At 43.1% G+C, this 21,562-nt stretch overlaps 1 protein-coding gene across 7 annotated transcripts in view; it reads left to right on the top strand.

Annotated features, from left to right (window-relative positions):
• diaph2 (diaphanous-related formin 2) overlaps positions 1–20,505 on the top strand; it is a 337,820-nt gene extending 317,315 nt beyond the window's left edge. For 3 of the 7 annotated variants that reach the window (XM_034597173.1, XM_034597172.1, XM_034597171.1), the window contains 2 exons: positions 16,664–16,685; positions 19,533–20,505. In XM_034597173.1, coding sequence (XP_034453064.1) covers positions 16,664–16,685; positions 19,533–19,671 — 161 coding nt within the window. In that variant the 3' untranslated portion in view covers positions 19,672–20,505. The remainder of the gene's footprint in view (positions 1–16,663; positions 16,686–19,532) is intronic. The other 4 variants (XM_034597177.1, XM_034597175.1, XM_034597174.1 and 1 more) reach the window with 2 other exon arrangements.
• Positions 20,506–21,562: the final 1,057 nt, after the last annotated feature.

Below are 21,562 nucleotides of genomic sequence, written 5' to 3'. Positions count from 1 at the left end.
CCAGCTGCCTGCTTCTTCCCTAAATAGTTCTTGCATAATTTGGAGGTGTGCTTTGGGTCATTGTCCTGTTGTAGGAGGAAATTGGCTCCAATCAAGCGCTGTCCACAGGGTATGGCATGGCGTTGCAAAATGGAGTGATAGCCTTCCTTATTTAAAATCCCTTTTACCTTGTACAAATCTCCCACTTTACCAGCACCAAAGCAGCCCCAGACCATCACATTACCTCCACCATGCTTGACAGATGGCGTCAGGCACTCTTCCAGCATCTTTTCACCTGTTCTGCGTCTCACAAATGTTCTTCTGTGTGATCCAAACACCTCAAACTTTGATTCGTCTGTCCATAACACTTTTTTCCAATCTTCCTCTGTCCAATGTCTGTGTTCTTTTGCCCATATCAATCTTTTCTTTTTATTGGCCAGTCTCAGATATGTTTTTTTCTTTGCCACTCTGCCTAGAAGGCCAGCATCCCGGAGTCGCCTCTTCACTGTAGACGTTGACACTGGCGTTTTGCGGGTACCATTTAAAGAAGCTGCCAGTTGAGGACCTGTGAGGCGTCTATTTCTCAAACTAGAGACTCTAATATACTTGTCTTCTTGCTGAGTTGTGCACCGGGGCCTCCCACTTCTCTTTCTACTCTGGTTAGAGCCCGTTTGTGCTGTTCTCTGAAGGGAGTAGTACACACCGTTGTAGGACATTTTCAGTTTCTTCGCAATTTCTCGCATGGAATAGCCTTCATTTCTAAGAACAAGAATAGACTGGCGAGTTTCACATGAAAGTTCTCTTTTTCTGGCCTTTTTGAGAGTATAATCGAACCCACAAATGTGATGCTCCAGATACTCAACTAGCTCAAACGAAGGCCAGTTTTATAGCTTCTCTCACCAGCAAAACAGTTTTCAGCTGTGCTAACATAATTGCACAAGGGTTTTCAAGGGTTTTCTAATCATCCATTAGTCTTCTAAGGCGATTAGCAAACACAATGTACCATTAGAACACTGGAGTGATAGTTGCTGGAAATGGGCCTCTATACACCTATGGAGATATTTCATTAAAAACCAGACGTTTCCACCTAGAATAGTCATTTACCACATTAACAATGTATAGAGTGTATTTCTGATTAATTTAATGTTATCTTCATTGAAAAAAACAGTGCTTTTCTTTGAAAAATAAGGAAATTTCTAAATGACCCCAAACTTTTAAACGGTAGTGTATGTCTTTACATTTTACTATTTGACCACATTGTCTTGTGTCTTCAGTTCACTTGTACACACACATTGCACATTTGCACACAGACCAGCTTCCGTGCCGAGGCAAACGTGATTGATGGCAAATGGATAAGCGCCAGGAAGCCTGCTGAGATTCATCAATTTGCGTGTAGGGTGTGTGTGATGGTCAGATACAGGAGGGCAGCACTCAAGCTACTCAGATGATACTTGTGTTATTCAATATTGGGGAAATCGATGCATATCCACCAGGTTCATCGCTCCTCACATGCTCGCTCATATGAGTGCCGGGTGTAAAAATAATGCTTTGTTCCGAGAGTTCAGACTGCTATTCACTGTTACCCAATAACACTGAAAAGCCTTTTCATGTTTGGCAATTTTTTCTCTTCCTCGATGCCTTCCACCCTCCCTCTCTTCTCCATAACATTCTCTAGTTTTCTTGCTTTTATTTATGTTCCTTTTTTTCTCTCAGTATTATTTTTCTGAAAAGGAAAATCAATACTCTCCTTTTCTCGGCCGTGAGAAAACAGCTGAGAAAGTAAACACTTACAATAAGTTTAGAGAGGTATTTCATGTTCAAAATCCAGGGTTTGGTATTTTGTTGTAATTTTTTTTCTTGTTTATTTTCATCTGAGTTAGTGAAAGATTGTGTGTGTACCCGTGCTCTTGGTCTTATTATCCAGTTTTGTCAAGTTGTCACAAAGAAACCAGTGGGTGTCTGACTGGTGTCTGGAGCCATGGAGTGACTGCACCGGTGATAGTGTTGGCTGTGTCTGACTTACTAATCTCTTGGGTACTGGGCTGCTTACGCATCATTAGCAGTGTGTTTGTGTGCGTGTCTCTTTGTTCTCCTTCTAACATTGCAAGGATCAAATATCATCACAATGATTGTTAGAGTACAAAATAAAAATCAATCTCTTCTATCAAGTTAATTAGTTTTTTTTCCTGGTGAAGTTCTTGAGAGACAATTTTAAGTTTTTGGACAAAGGATTTGACTCCAATATGAGGTATATTTTCGGTCCTAATAGAACAATTATCCGTGTGCGTGAGAGAGAGACAGAGGGAAGGGAGTGAAGGGAAGTTGGAGTTATTAGTCCAAAATCTTGCCTAGGGCACCAAATGCCAGCCCCCAGAGGCAGTAAGCAATCTGTCTAGTCAGACTGCCACTTCAATCAAGTAATTCAACCTCATGAAACAATAGTGACCCCCCCCCCCCCCTTTCTGCAGTCCTCTGTTATACAACCTTACACGTGGCGGTAATGTGACCTCTGCCTATAACTTTACCTAGTTAACGAAGGGGAAGCGGTCCTGTCAATTGATGCCATGTTCCATCCAGTGCAGCAGGGAGGACATTTCCCCGAAGCCGAGCAGCGGCCTTCTGAGTGATGATTTTAAATACCCATTTGTGAGCACAAGTGACAGAGCAAGAAAGATAAAATAAGACTCTGGTGGTTCTGTATTTAGCCGATTACAGGGCGGATATTAGCGTGAGCCAGGACAAATCCATGCAAATCTGCATCAAGAACAGAGGTTGGAGTGGAGAGGGTTCACCTTGCCAATAACATGACATTTTCCACGAGCAATAATGCCGGCTTAATTCCTCTCTGAAGAGCATCTAGTGCAAATTGGACATAGTTGCTGTTTAGCATCACTCCATGAAGGATAGGCCTTCTATTAATAACCCTCTCCAGTGTGAACATGGTGTCGAGGCTGCACATATTGGACAGTTATTTATTAACAAAATGTTGATAAGTGTTAAAAATAAATGACAAGGTTATGCAGTAGAGAAGACAGTGTTTGTAAGAACACAAGTACACATATGTACCCCTGACTTTGTGTCCGTATGTGTGTGAATGCATCTGCATGTACCTATGCATGTGTGTGCATGTGGTACCTGGGTGTGTGTCGTTTGGGGCCACTGAGGAGGAGCATGTTAACCAGAGGAGCAGCCGGTCCACCAGATGTTAGTATTCCCACTTGGCTTGTCATAAGTGGACCTTTACTTCTCTCCCTGCAGTACACACAAGCACAGGCACACACACACAAACATGGAAAGAGCCACAGCAACGGAGAATAGAAAGCTACTTAATGCTGTTGCCAGAGTAGATTTGCATAGATACCGAACACTGATGCTCTCCTTCAATGGGAGTTACAGTGAAGAACATCTAAACCCACCTGTCCTCAATGATAAGGATTTTTTCCCCTTGTTTTCCACCAATGGTATTAGATATGGTGTCCTTAACCAATCCAAACCATTTATTCACAGCGCCCAAGAACGTTATTTGTTTGACTGATCATTGTCAAAGTCAAAAGTTTTCTTTTCAATCTCAATCATGTTTTCACTTTGAAAGTTGTGTAAACAGAGCAGCACTTTTGACAGTAATGTCACTGGTGTACTTTCTCCCCAGTGCTTAGCTTAGTGGACTGATTCTCATCTTCTTATATCATGGGTCGGTGCCTCTCATGGTGCCATGATCCTAGGTAGAGGAAATGTCATGAGAAAGGTCGAGACCATCATCACGACCCAGTTCAACTGGCTGATTTATGAGGTTCTAGCAAATGAAATATAGTAAGAGGCTAGTGGAACAACCAGGCCCCTATAGGCACCCCCAAAGGTCACCCAACTTAATTTCAATTAGGCCTAGAGGAGGCCAGGTAAGTATGTCGCCTTAGGAAAGAGTGCTGGGGAAATGGATTTACTTCTAATGACATGTTTATGGTGATGAAGATGAGGCTAATCAGTTGTAGAAAGTGGCCGTGTTACAGGCACAGGTCCACACTGTTGATTTAGAGGAAAGAGATGAAATAATCAAAGTGAATACCACAGAGAGGTGCTGCTTGTTCTTTATTATTTACAGTGGGAGAAAAATGCAAATCCCTGTGCTTCCTCCACTCCCTATCAATCACACTGAATTGCGCCTGCACTGAATCCCATCAATTACTGCTCCCTGTTTGACACATCCAACACAAATTCTCATTATACAACAGTTCTCTGGAAATAGCCCCATTGTAAAGAACAAATGGCTTGACATTTTAAATATATAAGTTTACCGCCAAACCCAACCCTCATCATCCCACCGCTCCATCTCTGCATACGTGTCAAAAGCACCCCCACACAAAGTGCTTCAGAATGAGTCACAGATTGCCAGCAAATGATTTCCTGCTCAGGGAGAATAACAGGGTCCTCACTCTCCCTTTGATTTAAGCTCTTTTTTTCATCCCCCCTTTGTTTACCCTGGCCGTCTAGCAGCCGCTCTGCTGGAATCCCTATTGATAGCTGTCTGACAGGGGGGGCTGGGTGGCGGAGAAGCCCGGGGGAGGGAGGGTTACAGTTCGAGGCCGTGCATTGTATGAATATATGAGATGTTAGAATGGAAGCTATTTTATGCAGATGTTAATGGACATTTCTGCCTTGCTTTTGCCCCTGTGTTCTCTCTGAATGTGTGCAGCTTGGCTGAAGAGATGGAGCAGTCTTCTAGTAATTCAGAAGGTTGTTGGTTGAATCCTCCACAGAGCTGGTCGATGAGTTAATGAGCAAGACACGGAGCCCAAACTGCTCTTAATGCTCCACCATCCATTTCCTGTCCATTTAGTGTACGTACCAGTGAGTTTCCAGGTGTGTGCGTGCATATTTGCGTGTGTTGCGCACGTACCTGTTTTTGTGCAGGCATGTATTTGTGTGTCTTGTGAGGGTGATGTGGCATTGAGGTCACTTCTGTCAGATCCGATGTCCAGGCCCATGCTGTGATGTGAAGGGCACTGTCAAGAGACAACCACAAGGCAGCGCAGGTACAGCTGCCCTCAGTGCTCTTTTTCCACTGTGGCACACACACACAGTCGCACAGCCTAACACATCCAGGCTTCCTATAAACTGACACACGGTGGTGGAAAGCCCCCCCAGCGTGAAAACCGCAGGATTGCTTCAAAACAAACGCTGCCGCCTACTTGTTGACTATCTGTTTTGCTGCTGACTAGCTATGTGACACTGCACCTAACTGGGAATATCGAAGCTAGGGTGTTATTTTTTTTTGGCCTAACTGGGAGAATAGATGCTCATGTGGAACATGTTTCTAGCCACATACTCCACCAGGAAGAGTAAAGGTTAAAAAAACAACAATAACCTGTGTGGATGAAAAAGAATTTTAAAAATATATACACCGCAAGTTCTAACAGATGACCTCTTTTGAGTCCAGTTGAAAATCTTATGTTGATAGTGTAAAAAACAAAAGTAACAGAAAACACAAGTTTTTCCTCTGTCAGTCTGTGAGTAGAATAAGAAAACGTAGCTTTGAATGTTTCAAGCAAAACTTTGTTTCTTTTTCTAAAAATCAATACATAGTGGTATTCCAGACACTTAATGGAAAGTACAGATACTTGCAACAAATTTACAATTTTGTATGAGCCCCGTTAAAGAATCTGAATTGGCCTTAAACCCCTCAGGGAAAAAAAATACTATGCACATTGTGTTTATTGTTTTAAAAGTGTGTAACAACAAAGCATTAGTCATGGAGCGATCAATGTAGTGGAAAGAGGGGAAAAAAGATGCCGGAGTGTAATAAAGGTCCAGCCACAGCAGAAGATATAAAGATTATGAGAGATGCATGTGTGAATGAGTCTTAAAGTTTTTACATTGTAGAATTTTGCAGGAATAACATTTCCATTAAGTATGATGATTTTTTTGCAGGTCCCCACATGACAAATACGCAGAATCCAGTACATGGATCTAGAAATAAAGCTAGTATAGGGTTATGGTTAGAAGAATGATTGTGTGTCTGTCTTTCCTGACTGCTGTAGAGTGTGTCTACAAATCTATCTCTCTCTTCACGTCCCTGTCAGTCTCTTTCTGTGGCTGTTCTCAGGCTGTACCCCTCCAGTGTACACTGTGTCCACACTGCGGGAGTGCAGCTCTGAAACTTTAATGCTAATTGATCCCAGTGAAGGAGTGTGGACACAGGTGTGTTGCCGCAGGCCCTGGCTCTGTCATGGATGCCAAGGGATTCTGGGTAACCGAGGGGCTTATAGGGCCAGAGCAGAAACTGCCACTAGCCAGGACACAGGTGACCCAGTTCTCTTCGAATCAGCACTGGTTTGATGTGCACTGTGTGTGTGTGTGTGTGTGTGTGTGTGTGTGTGTGTGTGTGTGTGTGCATGTGTGTGCATGTGTGCACATCAGTCAAACAGAGAAAGAAAACTAAAAGTAAATTCAGTGACACTCATGTTCCTGTTTGAACTTTCACCATAATAAAGATTATACATATCAGATTGAATTATAGGTGATGCAATGACCAAAATGCAGGTAAGTCTCTTGCTGGGGAAGAATTACCACAACTGACGCTGTAATGTGTGCATGCAGACGTCTGAGTGGTGCTCTTATGCTTTTTAGAAATATGATAATTGTGCAGCCACGGGAAAAACCCACATCAAAATCAGACTCAAGCTGCTGTGTAACTCCCCGATTTTCCCTCTAAGTTTGCCGCCTTGATTGTGTGGGTGTGGTGGTTTGCAGTTGCATGTATCTGTGCGTGTTTTGTTCTGGATGGAAAAGAGACTAAGCGCTGCCAAGACACAGGTGTGCGGATTAGGAGTGATCCCTTCTCATATTCTCAGTAGTATTTCTTATTTGATGGCTTTCCTGCCATGTAAATCTCATCAAAAACTAGCTAACAATAGCTCCACGTTGACAGACGCCCAAGCATCTGGCGAGCCACCACTCTGAATGTTCAAACTGCTGTGAACAACCTGTCTCCAGAAAGAGCTTGTGTGTGCTCGCGTGCATGTGTTTTCAGTGTGTGTGTGTGTTTGTGTGTGCTCGCATGTGTGTGCGTGTGCGTGTGCGTGTGCGTGTGCGTGTGCAAAAGAGATGAGAGAGAAGGGTGTTGGGGGGCGAGGACAGTGCATGTTGATAGCCTCATAAATCATGAAGCAGATAGTTCCGTATCTTAACCAGTGTTGAGCCAGGTGATGGTATGATGATGATCTCATTGCGCCTCCTGTTTGCAGCCTCCACCGACTCACTCTGCTTAAAGATAGAAAGAAGGAAAGGGAGCAGAGAAAAAACTTTGGCCAGGACAGGGCTCCATTAAAGAGTGATGAGTGGCCTCAGTGAGGGGCTCTATGTACAGCACTTTATTCAGGAACAATCACTTATTTATGGGTGTTGGAATTGTGTTGTTTGCTTGTTTTATTGAAAACCTTGTGGGTAAAGTGGCGGCGGACCGCCTGGCATGTGAGCGCCACATCTCTGGAGGGCATCCCTGCAGAAAAATCTTTCTTCTTGATGAATAAGTGAAGGGGACAGATAAATTTTTCATTCACACAGAATCCATTGTCGCTCGAGATGTCTGGTCTATGGGTATGTGTAGTCAACCTGCAGGCGGTAAAAAAAAAAAGAACCCACACATAACCGTCCTTAGACACTAGCACACATGCACGAGCACATAGACGTATGAGCAAGCACATAATGTATATCCACACATGCATGTAGAAACACCTGCACCATCTCCTCAAGCTGTGGACACCGAGGAGCTGTGTCAGACAGTGACTGTCAGATGTAGTTAAGGGAGATAGATGAATCGCTGTTTACTCTACCACATGAGTGCAAGTCAGCTCATCAGTCACGGCACACACGTCTACAACTTTGTTCAGAAAGGTGAGTAAATCACCGTCTTTCCATCAAAGCGTGTGTTTTTTTTTACCTTTTGTAGTTTGAAACATTAATTTCTGGTGAAAAGCATAAAAAAAATCAGAAGCATTACGATATTTGTTGGTGGATTTTTAAATGACTTTCCAATAATTTGATTTAAAAGTTACAAGAAGTTTTGGCCGGCATGTCTGTATACTTTCTGTCTACCACCTCGACTTTAAGTCTTGCACACTAAAACTCACATTGACAGCCACACAAGCAAAAACATGAAGGTAGCAAAGTGTAGCCCATCACAGGGAGGGTTGTGGTGTTTTGTGTACATGAGGGAGCATCTCTCAGTATGAATGATTTATATTAAAAGAGAAAGTGAAAAGTCTTTCTGGAAGCGCACCCCCCCTGAACACACACACCCCCCCCCCATGCAAACAGAGAGGAGCATCTTCACATGGCCAAATGGGTCTGATGGTGATGGCATGGAGGAGAGAGCAAGGCTGCTCGCTTGCCAAGCCGCCTATGATCTCCCCCACCACTCTCACTGCACGTTGGGACACATCAAAAAGGGAATTAATAAATAAATAACACACAACACCATGTTTTATTAACTTCGGTAGGGCATCAGCGGTGAGGGGTTCAAGAGAATGCTGAGATTTGATGGCAGCTAGGATTGTGGTTGGAAAACTTGAAGCAGTTGCCTAACCAGTTTCACATTTTTATGGGGAAAAGTCGTTGAACTGAGCCACGAAGGACAAAAAAGTTAAATGCAAAATAGTGACTAACTAAACCAATTAAAAACCAACAGTAATCCCCAGATGTGCTAGTGTACCCACCCATGTTATTTTTTTTACACTGCATCTGCATATTCATTCATTCATTATATGAAAACTCAGGCATTAGCCCCCACAGTGAATGCTCAAATTGCCTGATTATTATTTTTTACTCTACATGACACTAAAAACGTTCAAGTATTTCCATTATTGCTTTATCTGTGGATGTTTTTTATCCTCAAAGTGTCAGAAAATAGTAGAATTTTAGGATAGCTCTTTGTGTCTGAAGTTGTTTGTGTTATCCATCAGTCCAAAACAGTCCAGGTATTAAATAGTATGAAAAACAACACAGCAAAAATAGTAAATCCACACATTGTTGTTGCTCTATCTTTTAAATCTTTGGCCTTTTTGCTCAACATTTGGCTTGAATGGCTTGAAGGGATTATTTTTCTATTGACTAATGATCAGTTGTTTGACTGTTTCATGCGCGTGTCTAATTACCGGACCAACATAATAATAAGATAATGTTAATAATGAAGAGGAAGAATATGAATGAGACAGTGTTTTTTTCTCAGGCATGTGAACTTGGATTGAAGAACCACCTCTGGTTACAAACCTTCTTTCCTTTCTCTGTGCTTTTGACAGAAATCTAACACTATTCCTAGAGATGGAGCTTTAGCATTATTCTTGTTTACAGTGAAGGAGTTGTACTGCTTCCTTAACGTGGCACAAACAGATGTTTGTTCTTGCAGCGAATGCAGGGTGTTTTTTTTTAGCCTGGCTTGTTTTATAAGTATTAATACTGTCAGCCTGATGCTGAGATTCTACTTGTCAGGCATTATCTCCTCATCCAAATGGATTAGTGTGCGTATGCATGTGTGACCGTGTGTGTGTGTGCGCACTCCTGTGTTTATGCGCCGCGTGTTTGTGTGTATTTGTGTGCGTGTGCTGCCAAACTTATTTGTGCTTCTTAGAATACGCGTCTGAACATTATGCACCTGTGAGCGTGTTTTTCTGTGTGTCATCTTGAGCGCACTGTGAAGGTGTCATTGTGGAGCCGAGGCCCTGTAAGCTGTCAGGCAGTGAGAGATGCTGCACCTCTAAAGGGCATGCTTTCTGGGCCTTTCCTGTCTATTATAAGCCCTGAAACACTCATCAAGGCTGTTGCAGTGCACCCCCATGTCCCTCAAGCAGCCACAGAGAGAAGCCACCTTTCTAACTAGGAGAGCCCTTGCCTCTAAACTTCGCATACCCTTGTCTTCCATTTTGACATGATGAACGCAAGCAGCAGTAATGAGGCACCGGGTTGTCAGGGCATCCATTTTGTTTTTGCTCAAATCTGAGCAAAGCCACAGAATCCTACTGTTTCTCCATTTTGAGACACCCAGTCCCGCTTCTCTCTGAGCTGCACTTCCTTACCAGTGCCGGGGGTTAACACCTCATGGCTTTCTTACTTCACCTTGTAATTCACGCTGACTAGTTTAGACCCCCCACCTAATGTGAAATTGTGTGCGTGTGGGGGTGTGTAGGGATCCGTCGAAAATGATACACTGCACACGCAGTCATTTAATAACGCTCAGGAGTGATGGCATCGCTGAAGGTGGTGCTACTACCCCGGCTAAGATAGACCGCACTGAGACGAGCCAAAGATTGAGATGTGTCGCTATCTCACCATCTGTAACAGTCACGCCTGGCAACGTCAGAAACAGATCGCCCTGATACCAGCCACATCAAATCTCCAGTTTGCCAAGCAAATAGAATAAAACAATCTATCGATTGCGCCCCACCTCCCTGTGTATCAACACAATCCATCTGTGTTTATCAGGCTATCTGGCTTCCTATCTTTTGTTGTCTGCAGGCAAGCATTCTTCTCCTTTCTTCCCTTTTTATTTTCTTCCTTCCTCCTCCCACATTTGTTTGGTGATCCATCAGCCTATTTACCTTATCATGCTGCCAAACCATCCATTTACGCTCCCATCTGTCTGTCAAACTATATCTTAGCTTCCATTTGTCTAACTATCTCTCTGTCTACTCATTCACCTGTCAATCATGTGGCTCGCCTTGGCAGCGGCAGGTCCCAGCCTCTCTGGTTGATGCCGTCTGTGAACTCATCAGCTCATAAGACCCCTGGACAAAGTAATTAGCTTCTTATCACTTCATCTTAAGTTTTACACTGTATTAACTGCACTCCATTTAATTATAGTGTGGTTCTGTCAGTTTTTGGGCTTGAAAGATATATGGACAGAGGTTATGAAGTGTGAGGCGAGGGTGTAATCAATGGCCTATTTAGTTGTTTGCTAAATTTTGCTTTAAGGAAGCAAATAGAATTAAAATATCAAAGTTCAGATTGTAGTTGTCAGTGCAGGCTGTTCTCTGTGATCTAGATAACTTCCTCTACTGAATCCTAACAGAAGCAGGTCACTGCTTTGGCTCGGTCCAGTTCAGATCAAGCCTCGATGGAGCAAGCCAGACACTGATGTCCATGTCGTCAGGGGGTCTGGCCTCCCATAGAGGCCCAATCAGTCCTGTAGGATCAGTGACTGCCCCCCCCCCCCCCCCCCCCCCCCCCCCCCCCCCCCCCCCCCCCCCCCCCCCCCCCAGGCACCAGAGAGCCTTGGCCTGATGGATTACCCTCTCTCCTGGCTCAGGCCTGTGAAACACAGGCTTCTGAAACAGGCCCCATCTGTGCGCTCCATGGCTCCTTCATGCCTTGTGGCCACAGTCTTGGGTTGCTGGTGAAGCCCCAAATCACCAACCTCAGTGTACTGTTCATATTATAACACTGATATTCAACAAATCTATGTTACACATGAAATAATCAACAATTGAATCTATTTTGATATCAAAATATTTTTATTTACATAATTTTCAATCAATATTGACAAACATGCAAAGGTTCAAGGGTATGAAATATTAAAGTTTGATACTTTGCTAAGTCAATATTGTAAATTAATTAATTTGCTTGTTTGGTTGGACTGGATATTGAAATAGGCACTTAACAATGTTTTATAGACCAAGCAATAAATCAAAGAAAAACAATTCAGCAGTTTAATTGATTATAAAATAATACTTCTTTGCAGCCATGGTAGATAATGAAATTAAATGGAAATTATCTTATTCCTTGTACTGAACAGAATGTACTGCCAATCCTAATACCCCCCGACTAAACTACAATGTTCACTTAAGTATTGAGCCAAAAGAGATGATGTCAAAGTGTAAAGTAAACTCCAACAGCAGGAAAACAGGTGAGCGATGCTGAGCAGTTTCAGGAATTTACTCTCGGGGATATTTGTTTTCTTCCATGGTTATTCTTGGGGTGAAGCCAGCCCCCTGAAACTTGACTGCTGAGAGGACAATCATGAATGGGAGTTTTGCTTCAGGCGCTGATCGATCGCAAAAGTGTTTTCATATAACTGTTCATTTGAGCTGTGTGTGCCTCCGCTGCATCCCAGAATGCCAGGATGCATTGTTCCGTGACTGAGGATTCAAGTCCAGCAGAGATATTTTAAGGAGATTTCTGAACCTGAGGGGCCCAGTGAGGAATCTGTGCTTCCTGCAGTCCGTCAGGCTTGTTGTTTTCAATCAAAAGTCTAACAAATGTTTGCTGAGCTTTAAGGGGAACGATAGATTTTTTATTTTATTTTGAGATTACCACACACATGGATTCATGCAGAGCTTAAAGTTCACGTTGTACATGCAGGTTTTACCGGCACAAACAAAATCTCTCTCTCCCTCGCTCCTGTTGTTTTGTCCTTAGTAGAGAGCTGTCGAAGCTTCCCTGCTGAGGAGATAAAATGGTACTTTTCTTGCCTCTGAAAATAAGCATTTGAATATGAACATGTGCAGTGGTTTCCCAGTCTCCTCAGACATATGTTGTGCAAAGCAGTCAGAAGGCATTACTTTAAGTCCAAGTTCCCTTAGGTAGGGTTGTTAAGGGGTAGTGTGCGAGCGTGTGTGCACTTTTTCTGCCGTGTCTGCGTGGAAGCGTTTCACAGAAATAGGCTGCAGTTATGCAGTAAGCCCGACGATAACAGCACCGGGAGGAGAGATGGGGCTACTGGCAATAACGGGAGAAATTGTAAGCACGACCACTAGCTCTGATGCCATTTTTTGAGTGATGGTCCACGGCCCAGTTTTTGTCAAAGGGAGTCTGGAACTTAAATGGAATCCAGGGAGGGAAAGTGGCGAGAGGGGGAAAGAATAGCCGTATTGACTATCTGGGTCAGTCACCAGTATTTCCAAGCATGCACATCGCAGTACCCACGGAGATAGAGTGGTGATAGAGGCTTGCAAAGATTAACCACATCCCGGCCCTGTCAAAACCGATTGCATGTGTTATGACCACCCTGCTCTCCGAGAAGCTCTCCTCGTTACCCCTTATCTCAACAGACTGTCAGTTCAACTCGCTTTGCCTCCATATTCTGTATACAGCCTGTCAAGCAGGAACACAGACTTGTATACACGCATGCCAAATCTGAATACTAAGAGATTTAGTGCTGAGATTGTTACTTTACTTCGTCTGCTTCCTGGGTGTTTAGAAATCACGAGTGACCGGGTTCTAGTGGTCAACATTGGTGGTTATGTTGGTAATAAGGAGAATTGGAAAGAAAAGCAGGGAGAGAGTGAGAGAATGAAACAGAAGGAAACTCAGTGTGTGGACGAACGAGAGGAAGTGGGAGACTTTCAGTATATTGCCGCCACATTTGTATCCATGTTGTTTAGGGCATTTCACTTTCATCATGGAATTGGGATCAACCTCTCCCTGCTAACATGTCAAGCACCGATTAAAAGCCCTTTCACTCGCAGGTCCTCTGACATTTTTACAACCCTTCGTTTTGGTCATTTCCGAGATACTTATTAACAACATCTATACAAACCTCCACAAATGTGTTTTTGTGTCTGGACTGTCAGGATTACAGACACAGACGTAACAGACAGGTTGGCGAGCAAAGTGTACATGTAAGCTGACATTGATTACCCGGAGAAATGTTGAAAGCCATTCTGGGACAAACAGAAAATCAATACATGGAAATGTTGGTGAGGCAGAATCACAGAGTCTGAGTATATCAATATAGTTAATTGTATAAAACATGTTTAAAAGAAAAATAGGTGTTCAATCATGACATTAAACTAATCTCCCCAAACTGCTGAAAAGCTCCTGTGCGTATGGATACATGTTATCATCTTATTCTGCATATTTCTAGCAGAGGAGTTGGATTTCAATAGTTTAAATGTATTGTGTTGTAATGGCAATACTAGAATTCTGTAAGCAGTGACATCAAGAATATTATACCAGCATGTATATTTAGAAATAGATGAAAGTTAGATTTATATGTATATTTTTTAAGTCATAACATTGACAACCATTGCATTGTTTTGTGTTGTTTACCGCAAGGAACCCTGTGTTTGCTGTGAACTGTGGTGAACAGTGTCTTGTTGCAGCAGTAAAAAAACAACTATCAGATGCAAGGCGATATCAAATCTGAGTGAAAATTTGTCTTTTTTCCTTTTCCTCTTTGAAAACCAACATAGTTTTCTGAAAGAATATACAAAAAGGAACGAAAAATCTGAATAATGCCCAACACATGCTTTGCAGTGGCTAAGAGAAAACAGGTTGGGCTTTAATCTTTGATAATGCATTGGTTTGTGTACATTTCAGCTGCTTGGTTAAAATCAATGGTGACTTGAAACATCCGATAGAAAAGGTTCAGTGACGCTCTTTCTTCTTCCGCCCTCCCTCCCCTTCGTCCTTCCCCCCTCTTCTTCCTCCTCTCTTCACTTGCACTATTTTCCCCTCCCCTGCTCCTTGTTTGGGGTGATTACTCTTACCAGTGAACGAGGGCCTGTGCTTGCCACGACTGTAGTTTTGCGATACCCAGCCCATAACTTTCAGTAGGAAGAAATAGCTTCTCTCCCTCTGCATCCCATTTATACACCGTATCTTGTTTCTGTGTAGGGAGTTCCATTACTCTGTAGCTTGGAGGCAGGCAGAGGCAGGAAGGTGGGGGGGAGGTGGAGTAGATGAAAAGAGGTGATAGAAGGTTGTGGCTGGTGATGCTGTGGCTGCGGATCCTCGCCCTTTTGACAGAGGAGGAAACACGACATGTTGATGTGCGGCGATTTTAATCACATCTATTATAATTATCTCATCAAAATATGAAGTGCAGAGCAACTCGGATAGAGGCTGTGACACGATGGAGAAATCATCGGATTGCTCATTTATTTGCTACAACAGAAAGTCTATTAATGATTTGCACTCAGTTAGCAGTTTAATAGGTACACCTAGCTCAACCTGATGCAGAGGCAGAGGTGCTGCAGTGAATCCTTCCTACATGATGGTAATAATGTTCAGTTTTATTGAAATTATTTTATAGATGCATCAATTCAACTTCATGATAATTTTGTAGATGATGATGCTTTTGAAATTTTCCGATTTACACAGAGATATGTTTCTGTTATTTACCCTCATTGGTCTGAATAGGCAAAAGACCGAAACTAATAATTATAAATGAACTGTATTTATATATTATTATTATTATATTATTATTATGCATCCATCCATTCACACAAACATTAATACAGCAGGTCTATACACTGCGCCTTTTCTATCACACACCATTTTGGGCTCAGTATCTTGCCCAAGGACACTGAGCTGGGGATCAAACCACCAACCTACGGGTTAGTGGACGACCCTCTCTACCTCCTGAGCCAAAGCCACACCTAAATAATACAAACACCCCTCCATGTAGAGCTGTACATTTCACCAGCATCACAGACTGCAGGACCCTGAATCAGAATCAGCCCCTCTCTAAAACCACAATCTGAACATTACACCCTTCATGACGGAGGGTTTATTGCAGGACTATTGTATAAGTTTGAGCTATTTGTGGCTAACAAACAGAAAACTGAGTGTATCCTGTGATATATGCAGCTCCGCTCCTCCTTTATGATGCATCCTGTTTGTCTTCTGCAGCTATTTACACACATGATTAGTGAGAATGGGAACCTGACCTTGTTATTGTGGCCTTGATGAATGTGAATGCCATGTGTAGATGTTGGCGCAGAGTCTGACGCTGCCCAGATACGATATTTAACTAACACTGCGTAATCCTTCCAAAAGTCTTCCTGTTTACACCGGCCAGTGAGAGGTAATTTCTCAAAGTATCCCACGCTGAAAGTGTTTGATCGATGGCTGGCAGCTTCTCCTTCTCCTGCGCGTGGTAGAGCGAGATCACGACGTAATCCCACGCAATTAGCCATGACAATTAGATGACAGTGACATAAAAGTCATGATGATGTTTAATCTCTTTTGGGGAACCCGTCAGGGGAAAACACAGTTCCATCGTCCATCATAAGATGAGATGACGTCCCACTGGAGGCCCTCCAACAGTTAGGAGGAGGTTGGAGTTGACTGTGCCATCTTAAGGCCTCGACTTTAGCTGTTTAGTAATCTTGGCATCCTCTCCTCCCCCTATTACCATTGTCTTATTCAGAGCCTCTCCCTTGTGGCAGGGATCATCATGATATACATGCAAGGATATGCCTGTGTGTGTGTGTGTGTGTGTGTGTGTGTGTGTGTGTGTGTGTGTGTGTGTGTGTGTGTGTGTGTGTGTGTGTGTGTGTGTGTGTGTGTGTGTGTGTGTGTGTGTGTGTGTGTGTGTGTGTGTGCGCGCGTGTTTGATTTTCGAAACAATCCACCATTTCTCTATGCACCACTTGAACACTTAAGCAACAATGTATTTCCATCTGTGTGTGTGTGTGTGCGTGTGAGAGTGTAGAGATAGACGGTGTGTATTTCTGCTTGTGCGCACATGAGTGTGTGTGTGTGTCAGTGACTTCCCCCTCCATCTGCCCACCCTCACTGAAATCCTTGGTGCATTTAGTAACATTTTGAGAAACAGTGCCAGCCAACGTTTAATTAAGTTTTGATATGCCAACATGTCCCTGCTGTAACGCAGAATGCCTGTTCTTCTTTTTATCAATTTCTCCTCCTGTTCTTGTGCTCCTCTGTGTCGCGCCTACTGTAACTCGGAAAGATGTCACCTCTGGGAGAAGCAGGTAAAGAAGCCATCAAAACCAGCGCAAGTAGAAAGAGCCGCAATCAGCACTCTAACAAAACCGTAGAGTTTGTCCTTTGTGGATCGCTCCTCCACTTCCCCAGTCTAACTTTGTTTCCCCCCCGCCCCCCGCCCCCCCCCTTGCCTCTATGTGTACATGCTCTTGAAGAATTCAATTCAGTAGAGGTTAGTCGTAATGTTTCTCTCCCAGTAGAAATGGCTGCTGTTTGTTCAATTGTTGTGATAGATTGATGTGGGGTGGGGAAGAGATGGGCTCTTTACGCACCTGAAGATAGGAACAGAGAAGTCTTCATGAGAAGCCAATAGCTCTCCATTCCACCGGCGGATCCTCTGATGGCAGATTTGCTGGAAGTTTTTCTTCTTTTTTTTTTTTTTGCAAAGTCTTTGACTAAAGATTTCCCACGTATTTGGTTAGGTGAGACACATTTACCCCCTAATGGATATGTTTCATTTGTAATTCCACAAACGTTCCTCTGCCGACTGTGCAGCTCTGCGCCTGTAGGGTTTCAACAAGTGGTCACACTAATAGTCTCCATTGTTTTCAGTTTACACAGCGTAGTCAATTTCTGCCTTTTCGAAAAAACAATGCACAGTGCTCAGACTAGTATCAATACACCTCTTCTGTAAATCAATATGAGGGTAAAAGTATATAATGTGTGTCTGTGTGTACTTGAACTCTAAATGTACATGTTGTTGTACTCGGCTGGAAAACATCACGTGTGTGTTGCCCCCTTTTTAAACCCTCTGTAGTTGTGATTTCTTTACAAATGTTTCTGTTGTGTTCCAGCTTTTCTTCCATTCTATGACTTCCATTGTATAGTCCTCTTTCTTTTTCTGTCCTATTTACCTTATTAAATGCAGCAGAAGATGAAGCCCACATTCGAGACAGTGGCTCTGTGTTCTCCACGCTAATGCTCCTCCGACAGACTGAAGGTTAAGGATGAATTGAGGTTACAGCAATTGGGCTTGCAAATCATTGGCTGTGGATAAAATATGGATGATCTACTTTTTGTCAGTTGTGTCCCCATTTTTTTCTTTCTTTATTGTGCACAGTGGATGCATGTTTTGAAAGCAGGGACGTTGTACAAGTCCTGGTCACAGAGTGAAACACACCTGTCAACAGGAAAATAGGTGCATGGTTAATTTGGGATGTTTTGGACACGCTGCCAGAACATGTGAGCTTTTATGTGTTCACCTCACATAGGTTCATTTAAATGAGGATTTTCATAAGGTTTTTTTGAAAGATTTTCGATGTCTTCCTTTGGTTCTTTCTGTTCCTTCCCTCCCTCCTCCTATATCTCTCCTCCTGTGCACCATCTGCATGATGCTTTGTATCCAATCTGAAGGAGGAGTGCACTCTGTTCTCTACTGTGATGGTGGAAGTCTCTCCCTGTGCATGTGTGTGTGTGTGTGTGTGCGCACACGTGCATGGATGTGTGTGCGTTCCCAGCCATCACAGTCACATTACCTGACATGATGGATGGAGCAAGTGCCATTAAACAACGGCCAGCCTGGGACGCCTGGCACCCTACAGCTGGCTCTGACTAATGGATATATTGGTGGCTTCATGCTTGGAAATACCTGGGAGTCCTGTGTGGGCGTGCCTGCAGTCATCTCCATGGCTATGCTTCCTGCTTCTGTGCAGCCCCACCAGCCACCTGGCTGCCCGTTGGATGCCATGGGCATTTCTGGGCATCCATGGTTGAATAACATGGGAGGCACTGTTTGTATGACTCTGTCATGGAACTGGCAGCAGAGACAATCCCATCGTGTCTGGCCCAGCTTCCTGACCACAAACATCACAGTGAAACATTCACTGTCACCAACACACACAGGGTGCATCATAGCTACTACAAACTTTTATTTTCATTCCTCTGTGGCAGGAGACATTTTGGTTTGATTACAAACACGTATGGAGGGTTTGTGAACGTGATATCCCAGGAACGCCTGTTAGGAATGTTTTCGTTGGTTTGGACTCGAGGATGAACCGATAAAAATGTGTCACATTCAAATGTCACTTTCATGTTATAAAATGTGTTTTGGGAAGTAACTCAAGAATCAATCTGCTAATCATGACAAAATAATACAAATTATGATATAATATGATTCATTATATGTACAAATTATAATGTCTAATAAGATAATATGATAAAGAGAATGTTACATATCCTAAAGATCAATTTCACTGCTACATGATATTGTGTAAAGACACTTCTGCTTGATAGATTAGTGGCAGCTCACAACCACAAGGTGATTGTTTCAGATGACTTTAGTTATAATTGAATGATTATTTTCAGATGTTTGTAACGTGACCTGTTGCATCCTCTCGTCTCACAGATCCTCTCTCCTCGTGTTCCTGTGTAACATTAACACGTTGCTGTTCCTCTGTGTTCTGTCTGTACTCTATATGTGTTGTCACATCATTCTTCTGCCACCTCGAGTGTGTGCCCGACTGTGTCCGTGTACTTTGTCTTCTGTGCATATACAGCATCTGATGTGAGAATAGTTGAGGGGCTCTTGAGTGGAAGCCTGGATCAGGCGCTGAATAGAGTTACTATGACACCAGACACAAGCACCTCCACTCCAGCAGCTTCTTCTGTTTCTCCCTCCTCTCCTGCTGCTGCGCTCTCAATCAGCCTGGATTTGCTTCATGTTGTTTCTCCACCGCTCGCACTCCCTTTTCTCTGCCTCCCTTAGTTTCTCCATACAGTCTTTCATTTAGTCGAACCCCTGTGTGCCAGTATGGATCAATGTAACAACACTTTCTTGTTCTTTCTCCGTCTCACTCCCGGGTTTTGATTCTTTGTTGTTTCTTCTCTCCGAACAGACAACCGCCGCGCAGTCCTGGAAAGGTCTCGTTCGCGCCACAACGCAAATCACCAAGCTCGATGATCGCCCGCGCCTACCACAAGACGCTAGATAAGTGCCAAAGAGGCCTGCGAGGTGGAGATCCTGAAGACGACTGAGGGAGGATCAGACCGTCCCTCACTGTGGCACGCGCACACAAACACACACACACACACACACACTCACACATACACACACAGCAACCAAGTTCAGAACAAAAAACTCCTAAAGAAGAACTGAAGGATCTATATTACATCACACAGACATTTAATTTTAATGCCGCTCATCTGACACATTACATATTTATTCAATACTCCCGCTCTCTAAATGCTCACGTCCTCTGTCGATGGTTTCATCCATAAAATGAAACGGTTCACACGCTGCTGCTGTTTGAAAATGAAAGTTTTTCACTGCTTGAAAAAGTCAGAGCCTTGAATTTGAAACCTTTTCCATCAAACTGTTCACGTACGGTTTGGACATAGAAAGTGCTGTGTTTTGAAAGTGGACATTCAGCCGACATGGACTGCACCATTATTGTATGTTTATCATCCAGAGGAACGTACCACACACGGTTCATTCTGCCCCCCCATGTTGTCGAGTCTGCCGCCTCCTGACGTCTCCTCCAACGAGGCATCGATCTCTAAACGGAAGAGGGAGTGGTGTGTTGTTTTTTTTTCCTTCCCTTTCAATCCCTCCTTCAACCATTATCAAAACAATTTTTTTTACAAGTGGATGTCTGAAAGAATCCACATGATTCATTTTTATTTTCTCTCCTCTAAAGCCTCCTCTAGAGCTGGACCCCGTGTTCGCCGAGATTCCAGAGCATGTTACTCACGGATTTTGAAAAGTGTAATCTCCATTTTGACAAGATGCATTTTATTTTTAGTTTGTGTAATATCCAACCGACGCCTCCGGGGGCTGATCTCTGTCCCAAGGTCGCTTTTGCTGTTAACATGAGAGACTGACATATTTCTAAATGCATATAACTGCCTGGAGACGCTAACGTGAACTCTGTGACCTTCCCTGCAGTCACACAGGTTTCCAGTGGGTCTGACAGTACAATGACAAACAAAATGTTTTCATTATGAAACTATTTCAATCTGGGTATTTGTCTTATTTTAATGTAGAATTTAAAATTACATCTTTTGGAAACCGGTGGTGAAAAATTTTAACAGCAGATTTTCAGTTTTTTATTTCCCCCATTGAGATTTCAAGAAATGAAAATAAGCTTTGGAGTGAAGCTGAAACTTATAGTATCACAATAACACAGATATAATCTCCACAAAGAAACATGGTTATGTTTCCGCTTGTATTCACATTTCGATATATTTATCTATAGAGTATACATAAATATATTGAAATTCACATTTTGATATATTTATGGAGAGAGTATACAACAGATTGTGACATATATTTAAGCCTAGATGAACCACAGGCATTATTTTATTCATAAATTGAAACGCCTTTGGGGAAAAGAGCAGTGAAAATCTACTAAAGGAAACCCGTGGCTCAAACACTAAAGGGTTTTTAACACTCTATTAAAGAGCCTGTTTCCTGGCGGGATACTTCACAGTTGTTTTCAGTAACATCTTCCATCTGATGGAGCTTTACAGCATCAAAACAATCCCCTAAATCCTCCGTGTTTGTGCACCAAATAGTGGAAAATGGGCTCTAAGCTCTGTTCCTCAGTAAGGACCCACTGTCACGATTTCTTCACGTGAGCTATTTATTCATATATTCATGCTGAGGGCGGCCCTGTCCCCTCACTGTAAGCAGATGCTACTAAAAACAACCACTGAATCCACATGGAGCGCGGCCACGACCAGATTAATCGACTAAGGGGGACGGCCGACAAGACGATCCCTGTCTTAACAAGTGACTCTCCAAACGTCCTCAGAATCCCCGGCACATGGCATAAGGGACCTTTTCCTATAACACGGGTTCTTTAGTAATACCACAACTCTGCTTAGGGCTTTTTGTATGAGTGTGTGCCTGCACCATTCCAGCTCA

This window comes from Hippoglossus hippoglossus, chromosome 10, assembly GCF_009819705.1.
Source record: "Hippoglossus hippoglossus isolate fHipHip1 chromosome 10, fHipHip1.pri, whole genome shotgun sequence".
Lineage (NCBI taxonomy): Eukaryota > Metazoa > Chordata > Actinopteri > Pleuronectiformes > Pleuronectidae > Hippoglossus > Hippoglossus hippoglossus.
This window is presented reverse-complemented; position numbering and strand designations above follow the sequence as displayed.